This window comes from Lissotriton helveticus, chromosome 6 (genome assembly GCF_964261635.1).
Source record: "Lissotriton helveticus chromosome 6, aLisHel1.1, whole genome shotgun sequence".
Classification (NCBI taxonomy): Eukaryota; Metazoa; Chordata; class Amphibia; order Caudata; family Salamandridae; genus Lissotriton; species Lissotriton helveticus.
In genome coordinates, this window is record NC_136067.1 from 910,706,588 (window position 1) to 910,721,273 (window position 14,686).

General features: G+C 42.7%; 1 protein-coding gene across 4 annotated transcripts in view; it reads right to left on the reverse strand.

The window, feature by feature from the left end:
- LOC144763193 (protein unc-93 homolog A-like) overlaps positions 1-14,686 on the reverse strand; it is a 518,977-nt gene that overhangs the window by 218,778 nt on the left and 285,513 nt on the right. For all 4 annotated transcript variants that reach the window (XM_078648557.1, XM_078648556.1, XM_078648555.1 and 1 more), the window contains 2 exons: positions 10,442-10,671; positions 8,984-9,112 (listed from right to left, as the gene is read on the reverse strand). In XM_078648557.1, coding sequence (XP_078504683.1) covers positions 8,984-9,112; positions 10,442-10,671 — 359 coding nt within the window. The remainder of the gene's footprint in view (positions 1-8,983; positions 9,113-10,441; positions 10,672-14,686) is intronic.

The window sequence follows — 14,686 nt, forward strand, 5'->3', positions numbered from 1 at the left end:
AGGACGGTATGGATGATGCCCGGAGGAGTTCGAGGCACTGGACATGAGACTGCTCTGGTGGTTTAGCAGGGCGGTGAGCAGCGAACAGAGGTGCTTAAAAAGAAATCTTAGAGAAAGCGTCCTGCTAACAGCCAGAACAGCGCTTATAACTACACGAAGGTACTGGGAAGAGATTGTCAGCGTGATGTCCCAGAAAGGGAAGAGAGAGAAGATTGAGAAGGACAAAAACAAGGAGAAAGTAGCGTCCATGGCCGGTAGTGTGACTAGGCTACAGGGCACAGGCGCGATCCCCAAAACACCCTGTCCCGGCAAACGAGGGACGCCTGCACCGGCCGTAAACTCTACCTTGGTCCAGAAAACCCTGCAACGCAAAATCGAAAAAGCCGAGAAAGACAAGAAGATTGGAGTCAGATCCCTGACTATGAGGGACGAGACACAGACTGCTGCTGCCTGGCTAAATAAAGACGCACTCGAGCAAAGAAACAGGATTATGGTGGCAAAAGAGGGCAAAGAAGCAACTTTCAGGCAGCCTACCTTGCCGGAATCCTTTTGTGCAAAGCCAGCAGGGAGTGCATCAGGGGCGAAGCCAGCGGAGGAGCAAGTATCCGGCAGCGAGAACGCCACCGGAGGAATGAGGGAGACGGGCGCCGTCCTCGCGGACGCCAGCGGCTCAGTATCCAGGCAACCAGGGAGCGCAGCCTCAGTGAGCGCCCCCGCGAATGCTAGCAGAGAAGGGAGAAAGCCAGACGGCACTCCCATGGCTGGTAGCGGAGAAGCGAGGGAGATGGGCGATATCCAGGCGATTGCTGGAGGAGACGCGAGGGAGCCGGACGCCGACTTCATGGACGCCACGGTAACCAAGCAACAAGCGAATGCAGGCGATGGCTGAGCGTCAGCGGGAACAGCACTGGAGCTCAAGGAGACTGACTGTAGCTCAAACAAACAGGAGGGCCAGGCGCCGGCGTCAGTAGCAGAGTCAGAGGAGGTAAGGAACCTCAACAATGAAAGGATGCTAGACGCACTGATACAAGTTGAAGAAGAATGGTCCAGTAAGCTGGGACAGAGTAATTGTGCTATGTGGGGAAGCCTGGCAAGTGTGGAGTCGAGAGAGAGAGAGGGGGATACATTCTTCTCGGTGAATGAAGGCTCAGACACTACTTCGAGTGATGATGCGGGCAAATCTATAGGTAAATCCACAACAGAAATTAGCTCTGAAACTGAAGAGAGCGGGGAGAGAAATACAAAAAAAAAAAGGAAACACACCGTGAAGCGTGGGGGTTCCCCTGATAAAGCAAATAAAAACCTGCTGTGGGACTATTCAGGAACTGCAAGCGCCTTTCAAGAAACCTCAATAGGGGGAAGTGGGGCAGCAGGAGGTGGGGTCCCGGAAATCTCACAAAATGTCACGATGGACATGTTGTTTGGTACTCTTAAACAAATGCAGGCTGAGGCAAGAGCAGAGAGCAGAAGAGCCAGGCATGACACTAAGAAAATTCAAACCTCAATTAGGAAAATGAATAAAAAATACGAGGAAGTGGAAGAAAGAGTGGGACTTGTTGAGGAACGGACTAGCAGAGTCGAGGACGAGATTACTGACTGGCAAGCATTTAAAATGGAACAGACTAAAGTGGCAGAGGACCTGCAATGGAAAATTGAAGATTTTGAGAATCGGCAAAGACGGAGTAATGTGAGACTTCTTGGACTGGAGGAAGGGGTGGAGGGGCAGGATCCCAGGGGTTTCGTCATTAAATTGCTGAAAGAGGCCTTCCCTGAAGTACCATGGCAATGGGAACTAGAAGTACAACGAGCGCACAGGTTCCCGCTGGTTAACAAAAAGAGGAAAGATGATAGACAGGATAACAAGCCTAGGGCTATGCTGGTCTTCTGCGGCAATTATTTGGCAAGGCAAGAAATAATGGAAAAAGCCAGACCAGATGCCAAGAAAACAGCTCAGGGAGTAACTTTCTTTGCTCGCCCCGATTTTTGCCACGTAACGGTAGAGAGACGGTGGCGACTTAGGCAGATGATAACACCTTTCCAACAGCAAGGAGCAGAGGCTTATTTAATGTTTCCTGCAAAATTGAAGACCATCGTGGGGGGTTATGTGAGGATGTTTTTCTCGGAGGTAAAGGCCGGGGAATACTTAACAGAGCTGACAGAGAAAAATAAGGGAAGAGGGGGAAATAGATAAAGTTTTAAGTGGCAGTGCTAAGACAGGGTTGCAACACAGGGTGCGGGGCGATGAAGGCAAGATATGAAAATTGGGAGGGAGAGGGAAGCGACTCTACAGCACACAGCAGCCACATATAGGTCATGTGTGACCTATCTGCCTGTGGAAGGGGTGAGGGGGGGGCGGGAGTCCTGAGGGTGGGGTGCTGGGAGGGAGGGTGGGTAAAAGGGAGGTTGTAAGTTGTAGGATAAGAGCACAAATAGCGAGAAAAGGGAGAAAAGAATGTACTAGAGAGGAAAAAGTACCAGTAAATAATTGGTTGGCAAGTACTAAAAGAGTATGTCACTGTAGAAGAGTATGTCATTGTAGTAGGGATATTTTTGTGATTTATAAATGGCGTTAAGGGTGATTTCCATGAACGTATGCGGGTTGAACAATGCGGATAAAAGACAAAAAGTCGCTGCTTTGCTGAGATCGCTTAGATCAGAGATAATATGCTTACAGGAAACACATATTGCAGGAAAAGAAATTCTCTTGCTGGGACAAATGGGGTTTGATATCCTTGCCTATTCAAAGCAAGAGACAAAGACAAGAGGAGTGGTAATATTAGCTAAAAAAGGGGTCGCAAAACTTAAAAGGAAAAAAGAAGATCAAGAGGGAAGATGGGTAATTGTGGAGGTGGATGTACAGGGGAGGTGTTATACAATAGTGTCAGTTTATGCCTCAAACGATGATGAACCAGATATCTTTGAAATGTTGGATGGAGAACTGGCATTGTGGGCGGAACCAATAATATGCTGTGGAGATTTTAACATTAATGGACTAAATGGGATGAGCTTGCTGAACAGGGGAGGGTATAATGGTAGAAAGAAAAAAACATGCAAGGCCATACACTATATGGCGAGGCATAATGCATTAGTTGACGTCTGGGCGGAAAATAATCCAATGGGGACGGGGAGTACATTTTATTCAGCCCCGCATAAGATGGTAGCCAGACTAGACTACTTTTTTATTTCTAGATCGATTATAAAAGATGCTAAATTAATAAAACTCCCCAGAGTGGTCTCGGACCACAATCCACTAGTGCTGAGTATACCAATGATCAATAAGAGTGTGAGTAAAAATAGCACTTGGACATTTGAGAGAGGATTATTGAGCGACCCAGGTTATATAAGACATATGCAGGAATGGATACCCCAATATTGGGCTGAGAATAGGAATACAGCTACTACTAATATGATTTGGGACGCATTTAAAGCTGGAATCAGGGGAGAAACATTAAGCTATACACTGCAAAGAACTAAGAAAGAGAGGATTAAGACAGAGGAAAGGATGAGGGAACTGGAGGTCCTAGAAGAAAGTCTAATTACAGCAATCCACAAGCGAGACCCACTGGAGGAAATACTTCTAGAAATAGAAATAAATAAAGCAGAGGCAGGGACAAGCCTGGCTCAGAAGGCGGCAGGGAACTATCTAGCAAAGAGGGAAAAGTGCTATGAGTTCAATGAAAGGGTGGGACACTTATTAGCAATACGCACCCGACAAAATGTATCAGCAGGGGATATAAAAGAAATTAAAGATAGGCTAGGCAACGTGGTTACCACTCCAGAGGAGATACAGGAGGTTTTTAGAAGCTATTATGGCAACCTATACGATTCAAGCATAGGAAACGTGGATGGAGAAATTACAGATTATTTGGCGGGAATACAGCATGATATATTAGACACTACAGCTAAGGAAGAATTAGATCTACCACTAACACTACAGGAGATAAGGGAGGCCGTAAGTTATTTACCGGGGGGAAAGCCACAGGACCAGATCAGATCCCGGCAGAATTTTATAAAATCTTTTGGGAGCAACTGGGGGGGGACATGTTAGAAACCCTTAGACAGGCACAGGACGGGAGTTCGATACCACGGTCATGGGCAGGCGCAGACATAATAGTGATTCTTAAAAAAGACAAGCCTCCGATGGAGCCAGGGTCCTATAGACCAATTACACTCCTAAATGCAGACACAAAAATCTTCTCAAAATCATTAGCTCAAAGACTTAGTAAAATCATTGAAGGATTAGTTAGTACTTCACAGCATGGCTTCATTCCTGGAAAAGGCACGACCCAACATACTAGGCAGATGATAACTATTCTGGATGCAGTTGAGGTATTGCGAGATCCTGTCGCAGCCATATTTCTCGATGCTGAAAAGGCCTTCGACAGGGTCTCGTGGGACTATTTATGGAGGGTTATGAAATGGTTCGGGATAGGCGAGGGATACATTAAGGCAATCCAGGCTATCTATGAAAACCCAATAGCCAGGATAAGAATAAATAGAAACTATACAAAGGAAGTTCAGATCAAACGAGGGACCAGGCAGGGCTGCCCAGCGTCGCCGCTGCTGTTTGCTTTATATCTAGATCCCCTGCTTAGAAAACTTGAGGCTAATAGGATTATCCACCCAGTGATACTGCACGGGAGGGAGTATAAACTATTCGCCTATGCAGACGACGTGGCCATTATAACACCAAAACCAGGGAGGGCGTTAGTTGAAATAGAGCAGGAGGCTTGGAAATTTGGAACGATTGCAGGATATTCAATTAATAAAGGCAAAACCCAGATCGTTCAAAATAAATACACAATACACCAAGACAATAGAATTGTTCCCGTAGCTACATATCTAGGGATAAAGGTGACCACTGACCTAGATAAATTAGTAGAAATTAATATGACCCCATTACTAGATAAAGTTAAAAGGAACACCGAAAGGATTCACAACCTACACCTGACGCTAATGGGGAGAATAAACGTCATTAAGATGATTACCTTCCCAAAATTCTTATACATTTTCAGAGCGATCCCATTATTTTTTGAACAATCATGGTTCCGGAAACTGGAAGTAATACTTAATAGGCTAATCTGGGCCCAAGGGAAGACGAGAAGAGCGTCGGTACATGGTTCTCCCAAGGGAGAAGGGAGGTTGGGGAGCCCCGGATTTTAGACTTTACTATTGGGCAGCAACATTGCAATACGCACAAGGGTTGTTAGGTGGTGGGAGTATTGAGGAACAGGATACAAATGTATATAGAGCACTTATTGGGGATGAAGCCGAGAATGGCCTGCTGAAAACAGTGGATTATAACTATTTTAAACACACTAAGTTTAAGACTTTACAAGCGGCTTATAAAGTTTGGAGAGGGGTGGCAAAGAAGCTGGGGTTCGGCCGATATAATCATTACACACGACTATATAACAATCATTCATTACCAGGGGAAATATTCAGCGATTCAATTATGAAGGAATGGGATAACAAGGGGATTAGAAAGATAGGAGATCTTATTGACATGGAGGGGACAATTAGACAATTTCAGGACTTACGGAGGAAATATGACATAAGAGGGAACAATTTCTTTAAATACTTACAGCTAAGAAGTTACCTAGCAGATAAAAGAGGAGGACCAATAGGGTTCGAATTCAGTAGGATTATGGAGTACATAGAGAAGGCGGATAGATGCACAATTAGACAGCTTTATGCCGAATTGTATACATTAAAAACCGACGATATAGATAAGTTTGCCACTAAATGGGTGGAAAAGGTGGGTGCCTCCATGGAGGACTTACAGACATCTTTGAAGTTAGGCCATACAGTTTTATCTTCTGCAACACTACAATCGCAGCACTACAAAACAATATACTCTTTATACCACACGCCAGCAAGAATTGCACAATGGGGGGGGGGCAATGGAATCACATGCCCACGATGCAACTCATCAGAGGCGGATATTGTCCACATGTTTGCCCAATGTCCACAACTACATACATTAAAAGGGGCAATTGAGAACTTCTTGGCAAACTCGTTGGGAATCACACGAAAATTGACAGATGATATTATAATCTTAGGAATCGCGGGCGAAACAGAGGAGTACCACATAGAATTTATGTTTATGGTAACGGCGGTGTATCGAATTGGAATCGCGAGAGCATGGCTTGACAAGGCTCCCCCCACTTTTGAACTCTGGATAGCAAGGCTGATTTCTACTTACAATCTGGAAAAAGCTATTTATGAAAGAAAGGGTAGGAGGGCGAGAGTGATGGGGGAAAGAATTTGGCAACCACTAACTCGCTGGAAGCAGAGTAAGACTCAAGGCGGGAGTGAGTAGAAATGGGTAAGAAGCCAGAAAATAATGTTTACGATAGGTTTGCACCAAGTTGTATTATGGTATGTAGATAATATCAAAACACATATGAATATGATTATTTGTATTACTTTTGGGTCTTTTTTCGCTTAATATTTTATGAGGTTGCTCTGCATTGTTTTTTCTCCTTCTTTTTGTTTATTACTCTTCTTTTCTCTCCGTATACGGATTGTCTTATGTGCTATATTGGTGTACATTGTAAAAATGGGTTAAAAAATCTTTTAAAAATAAAAAAAAAGGAGTAAAGGCATTTACATTTTGTGAAGAATTTCTCTGACTGACCATGTAGTCCATATCAAAGACTAGGGGGCTCATTATGATCGCGGACGGACTTGAGTCCGTCCGCGACCATCGAGGAGGAGGGAACCTCCGCATGGCCTGCGGAGTTCCCTCCTCTCTAATTAGGATGTGACCGCCACCCTGGTGGTCACATCCTCTATTTTTAACATTCCGCCGCAATGTTAAAAATGCATACATTGCATTTGTATGCAGAAAGGGGCAGGCACCGCGCGGTGCCTGCCGATTACTGCATACAAATGCAGGGGGGTACCATAGGTACCCCCAATGTGCACCCCCCACCCCCCCTTCACCCAGGGGGCCGGCAACGGGCCCCCGCAGTGAAGCTCCATATGCTTTTCCACGGCGGAAAGCCCGCCGTGGAAAAGCATTTCTTTTTGGGCATCCTAATATGGCTGGCGGTGTCTGAGAGACACCGCCACCATATTAGGGCTTTTCCGCCGCTATTGTAAGCCAACCGCGGTGAAAAAGCTGCGGACGTAAACCTGGACCCACCAGCCATCCTAATGTGGCGGTGGGTCTTTGGTGGGTCCGCTGCGGTTTTTCCGTATCCTCTGGGCCGGCGGAGGCTTCCGCCGGCCCGGAGGATACGGAAAAACCGGTATCCTAATCAGCCCCCTTGTATGTACCAAATAGTCTATAAACATGACCTGGAAACTTGTGACCAGATATCTTTGGGAAACATTGAGTTTTTTTATGTTTTTAGCAAGAAATATCATAATATTGGTTTTTACTACTGCGTATACTTTCTCAAATCTCCAATCTCAGCTCAGTAGGTCCCATGGATTAGTTGTCAGTTGATACCATGATGACCCACCTAAATACGTGTGCAGGTTCCATATTGTACAGACGCCCTACTCTCCCTCCAGTGCTTAATTTTCAATAGAATAGAGTACTCCAGCAGTGACAGGGTTTTTGGGTCACAAAAACATACTGTCTCACATGGCAGGACTCATTTTTGTAATTCGTTGGTGCATTTTTTGACAATCTGGAAAACTGGAAACTGGAAAACATTGCAAATCCTGAATTTTACAAAGCTTTTCGCTTTGGGGCAACACAGGAAAATGAGGAATTTGAAATTGTCATGTTGCATATCTCCATGTTTTATGTTAAAAGAACGATTCTGTAGAAGATTAATATTTTTCACTCCGTGCCCTTGTGCATACTCTTGAAGTCTTATGCCGGTTAGGTCAAAGTGCAAGATAGGAATCGTTTAAGAGGATCTATTTGATTTTCTATATTGCCCATCCCCATGTCTATTGGAAGCATAAAAGTGGAAAAAACCTATTTCTCTTCAAGAATCAGATATATAGACAAAACCTTGAAGAAAGGTCTGAGGAACTGAACATCCTGAATAATAAATTCCAGAGATATCTGTTTAAGAATTCCCAAATCATCCTCCCGAGTGAAAGTGACAATGTTCTTTATTATTTTTAACAACAATAACTGGATCTAAAGAGTTCTAATGCAGTGGGTGAATCCACAAAAGAATTTTGCATCAAACATATGTCTCTATTGTTAGTGCAGTGGGGTGAAACTACTATGGCTAGTTTGCTTAGCCGCAGCTTCAGCCTTTTACATCTCAATGTTTGGTCCTGTTCATTTGACCTTCTCATAAATGTTCTACCTCTCATCAGTGATCCAGAGTAATCCCTGTTATTTTCCTGGATCCAGAATTACAGTTTCTGGGGGTCACAGTAATTCTGCAGGCGGGTAAATAATGGGGATTACAAGGTTTTGGGGAATAACATCCAGATATCACTGCTTCAGCACTAATTCCAGCATGCCTTCCCCAATGTTGTACCCAGTGTTTTCTGCAGCTGAAAGTTCTGTGTGAAACACAACCATTTATAATTCAGATGAGCTCACTACCAACTGCTTCGAGGCTCCTTGGAGATCATGGGCACATTGTAAGATGGACTTTAGGCTATGCTTAGCATCTGTGGAATCTCATCCTGGATTTTCATAGATAATTTTTCAATCTGTGTTCAATATAACAGGAGTCAAAATAATTTTCCCTCCACATCATCCTCTGAAATCCCCCCTCACCCGGCCCCACGGCTCTTACCTGGACGGACCGTGGGTGATTATACTACTTACTTTGACACCCAATCACTTTTGAAGGCAAGCTATGTGCTTTGTCTGTTAAGGAAATGTAAGTCTTCCTACGTCACAATTCTAGTTCATGAAAGATCGAATTAAGAACAAGCTTTACAGATATGCAAATATGTTAAGAAAGAGACATATGGGGATATATTCATGTATTGAGGTTAACCTTGCAGAGTCTCCTTGACACATAAATAAATATTATCTTGAATAAACACATACCAGTATAAACTCCCATCAGTATGTAGATTAAGGCAGTCGATGGTCGAGCTGTTTCTGTGGAATTAAGTGAACCAATGGTCATGTCTGGACAATTGCCTGCTCCACAGTATGTGTAGTTGAAGACAGTTCCTAGAGAATCCAAAAGAGATTATTAGACTTTGGATGGTACTTACACAGCAGTGCTAAAGAAGGGGGAACTCATTATGAGTGGCTCCTGAAATCCCATATTGCTAGGAACAGGAATTACAACCATTGGCAGAATCATGAGATGCCTGAGAACAACACAGATTTTTTTTGTTTCCTCCTGAGATTTGAGCTGGTCATGGAGATTTGAGCTCCCTTTAGCAAAGCCATTTTAATCTGTAAATACTGTGAACATAATTGCTAAATACGAATGAATGAATGAATGAATGAAGGAATGGTAGCACTCTAGAGAGTGATTTGCCGTTGATGGCCTCTCATTGTCTGAAGGAGTTAGGTGTTCATCGAGTTCCGAAATAGTGTTTTTCACTGAGTTGTAACTCTTTTGATGCTAGCATGAAATAACAGCCTTTCCAATTAGAGGTACTAGATGCACTTTTGGACACTAAGGGGAATATTACGATGGACACAGTACCAGGAAACGGGACCGACCGCCATAGGTGTGGCGGTCCCGGCATGGAAATTAGGATGCTACCACCACGGTGGCGGTGGCATCCCACATATATTGCATTGTGGTGGGCGCTGCTGTAAGCAGCACCCGCCATAATGCAATATATGCATGTTGTGCATTTACATGCACAATGTGGCAGACACCGTGCGGTGTCTGCCACATTGTGTATGCAAATGGAGGGGGTACCATGGGTACACCCCAAGTGCACCCCCAACCCCCCTGACAACTGGGGGCCTGCAACAGGCCCCCAAAAGTGAACTCCGCATGGCTTTCCAAAGCAGGGTCTCCGCCATGGAAAGCCCTGCACCGCCGCCCATCCTAATGTGGATGCAGTGTCTTACAGACACGTCACCATAGTTAAGCCCTTTTCAGCCCGGTCGCCTGTCTGACCAGCGGAAAACTGGCAGAAGGTCTTTCCGTCCGCCAGGGTCCCCACCGCCATCGTAATTTGGCGGGGGAATTGGTGGGCGGTCGGTGGAAAATTGCGGGTGGATTACCACCATCAGACGGGCAGTGGCGATCCACCGGCCATCCTAATAGACACCAAAGAACTAATTCATATGGTACAAGAATGACATATCTTTCCTATGATGCCTCAGTGAGAAGTACTCAAAAATGGAGATGATCGTGCGTAGAGAGAATATTGGCAGTTTTGATACAGATATGTTTAGACTAAAGTGTATTATGTTTGGAGGACGTTTGCAGTGTTCAGTAATGGACCAACTTAATGAAACAGGGTCAGGTACATACAATATATGAACTAGTTTAATGCTAATAACAAAAACAAAAACATGTTTACTACTTACCATTAATGGGTCTCTGACTAAATATCAAAGAAGAAATTAGATTTCCCCATACACCGGATGATTGGTATACCAGGAAAAATATTCCAAAATACAGGTTACCAACGTCCATCTTGTCTTTTCCATTTTTCTCTGCATACCGAAGTCCACTTAAAGTAAGGTAGGTGCATTTTGAAGCCCAATATGGGCCTCCACCAATTCCCAGGATAATAGCAGCTGGGATCAAAGTGTACCTGAAAAGTAATGCAGTAATTTAATAAACCATTCCACCATACAACATGTTCATTACAACAACACTGACTCGCCATTGTCCTGTATTCATTTTAATCAATTGGAGTTGTTTCCTGTCATCGGTTTCAATGGGCCACCAAATATTACTTTACTCATGTAATTCTAGTCGATGCATTTAATTTACTTATAGCTTTCCAAATGTATTAATAACATTCTTGATGGATTTGTTTTACATAGGTTTCTGTTATGAATATGTTTTACATTAAATATATTTGATGGTTTCTTTGTTTGTTTCTTTGCTTTGCTAACTATGTTTCTGTGTTCAGGGAGCTTTTCCTTGGCTTTGTTCATCTCTGTCATCAGTCCAAGGTATTTTGCTTGCATTTCGGCTCAGCTTGGGCCTGTTTTCTTGTCACTGCCCTTCCTTTTGATATTCCAAGTTTATTCTTATTTTAGATTTTTTTAGTCTTACCCCTATGCGTGTATTGCAATGCCATATCTTATATTGTTGTATTATTTACATTTGACCCAAAAAGTTTTGTTTTATTAAAGCAAAAGATGTTTTAAATAGTTATGTTTACTTTTATAGATAGAAGTTTAATTTTCCTTTTAAAAAGTGGTAAATGCTCACATTATCTAGGATTGTTAGAGGTATATTTTTACTGGGAAGAAACAAAATACTTTCTTATCTCATCTAATTACATTTTTGTAGCACTTATTCAAGGAGAATATTCTTTCAAGAGGAACATTGTTTCACGGAAAAGTGGATAAGCTTAAGAAACATCAGTTAGGGGGTATGTACACCTCTGCAGCAAATGGAGGTATAGCAATATATGTTCATCTGTCTCTCTCATTAGAAATGATCTCAACAGAATGATCATGGAAAAGTATGAATACCTATAAATTGCATATTGAGCTTAAATGTCCAATTTCAACAAAACCAAAGGTTTTGGAATAACAAACAATAACTCAAAATAATATTTGTAATTAGTTATTTAAACCTTTTATGAATATACCACCTGAGATTAAATGTATCCCTAATAACGTTTTAGGAGTATATTAAGAGGCATGTGACCGAAAGTGTCTTGAAGATTGTAGGTGTTTTATTAATCCAGATGCCTACCATTATGTATTCTTATTAAATGTATTCAATGCTATTATCAGTTCGTGCTCGAGTATTATATATGCTTAACCTAGAGGATGTTATAAAGAACCAGAGAGCAGGAGATTTAAGTTATTTTAATTAAGAGATGATTAACAGAATCCATAGACACATGTTTGTGTTTAGGTTGAACCTACATACTCATACTGGGGATGATTCATGAAGGTATGTGAAGTATTACTATAGAGGTGCAATATTTTCAAAATGTTAAGTTAAAATATATGAATTATATCGGTTGTATTGTCTCTACTTTTGTAATTCAATGTACAGCCATGTTTTACCATCACCTTCTGTATCTGTTTTTAAGTGCCATTGCTGTTTTTGTATTTTAGGCACATAATGTCTCCTTTTGTCATGGCTGATTTTTATTTAAATGGAATACTTTACATTGTAATGCTCTATCTCAGTTTCAAAAACTTCTAATCCAAAATGTCTATTGAAAAAGTGAAACAAAAAAAGTAATCTAAAAGTTAATTCAAATGAAAGAAACATGTCAAAGCTTTTTCAAAAACACATGAGGCAGGGGTTTAAAAGACACTTGACCCAAAAAAGTGACAGTAGAGATAGCAGCAACATGAAATTTGATACCAAAATGTACCACTTCATTACCACAATATGGTAACACCCATTTGTTAACTATTTAGGTTATATTACTTCGATCTTATGAACAACCGGCTCAGGGAAAGGAGGAGTATATCGAAATTGTACCTATTGACTCTAATAGAACGTCCAGAAAGAATGACAGGAAAGCAATCCACCACAACTTACAACATATTCAGGTAACTACAACCGAAACTGAAAATGAAAACCCCGTTAACTCACAGAAAGCCCTGAAATGCCTACTTCTTAACTGTCGTTCGGCAACTAAACATGCGTCAGATATAGCCGCCCTCATCATCAACAAGGAAATCGACTTGGCCATCCTCACGGAAACATGGCTCAGTGAATCATCATCTCCTACCATTGATCTCCTAGTACCACCTCAATATAACATTGTCAGGTTAGACAGACCAAGGAAAGTGGGAGGAGGTATAGCGTGCATTCACCGTTCGGAGATTAAGGTCAACCAATTCCAATCTGACCCCATAGAATCCTGTGAATACCTTGGTCTTAACATAAGATCACTAAATAATCAAAGGTATAACCTGCATGCGTTCTACCACCCACCAGGAGATAACACAAAATTCACAGAGCAACTAATAGAGATCATCACTGCCAACTCTAACTCGAATGCCAACAACATATTCCTAGGTGACTTTAACCTCCACTGGGACGACGGCAATGACAAAATGGTTAACTCGATTAAAGACTTCCTCGATGAGCTAAACCTTACGCAAGCATGCACCCAGCCCACTCACTCACAAGGAGCGACTCTAGACTGGATTATTTCAAGAAACAAAGAGACTTCAATCCTTGCTATAGACCCGTGTGATTGGTCTGACCATCACGCCATAACATTCGCGATACCCACAATGAAAAAGGGCAGGACCGTGCAACCCCGCAAGTGCAAAAAACTGATTCGAGATACAAAAGAAGCTAATATTGAACTACTGGTTGAAAGATGTGAGTAACAACAGGCAGAATGTCAATGTCAACGAGCTGACGGATCACTACATAACCTCGATCGGTAATATAGTCAATGACACCTTGCCTCAAAAACTGAAAAGTGTCTCAGAAAAGCCAAAAAATCCTTGGTTTAATGAGGCATTGAACGAGGACAGGCGAAAACTGAGAATGGCTGAAAGGAAATGGAGACAACATCCCTCCTCCCCTGAGCTGAAAGCCCTCAGAAAAACTAGAAAACAATATAACAAAAAGATAATCAACACCAAAAAAGAATTTATAAGGGCTGAACTCGACAATGCCACAAACAGACCAAGAAAACTCTTCGAGATCTTAAAACAACAGTCAAATAAACTAGCCAAAACGACTCAAGAGAACTCAAAAACTCCCATAAGCTGCGAGGAATTCTCTTCATTTTTCACGGAAAAAAACAAACTACTAGAAGTTGAGCTCACAAGTGCAGCAGCTAACCTCATGACCCTTCCCTCACCTACAAATGAGGCTAATGCGACAACTGAAGGTCTTCAAACAAAAAATAAGGCAAACTGGGACACATTTGAACTATATGACCAGGGAAAGATCGCCAAAACGCTAGCAGAACTCAGACCGAACAACCACTATCAAGACCCTCTACCGGCAAAATGTGTAAGAGAAATCAGCCACACCCTAATTCCCATCTGGACTGAGATTATAAATGCTTCACTTGCACAAGGGACCCTCCCTGACTGCCTAAAAACTGGGCAGGTAGTTCCCATCATCAAAAAACCGACAGCGGATGCAACAGACCCGAAGAACTATCGACCAGTGACCAACATCCCTTTACTTGCCAAACTTATTGAGAAATGCGTGCAGGGCCAACTGAGTCAACACATCGCTAAGTTCTCATTACTAGATGACTGCCAATCAGGTTTCAGAACTGGACATAGTACTGAAATGGCGATCCTGCATATTGTTGATGACGCCTTACAAGCCCTAGACCAAAATCATGCGTGCCTACTGATCCTACTAGACTTGTCATCAGCATTTGACACTGTAAATCACGAATTATTGATGACCAGGCTACGAGACAGGATGGGTTTATCTGGAAACGTACTGAAATGGTTTAACTCCTTCCTACAGAACAGGACACAACTATTCCTGGTCAACCAAGCAATCTCCTCCCCGTGCCCTAACGCAATAGGGGTCCCGCAAGGCTCAACGTTATCCCCAGATCTATTCAACCTGTATGTAGAACCTCTCACGGAGATTCTTCGAAAATCACAGATCTCCTATCACATGTACGCAGACGACAC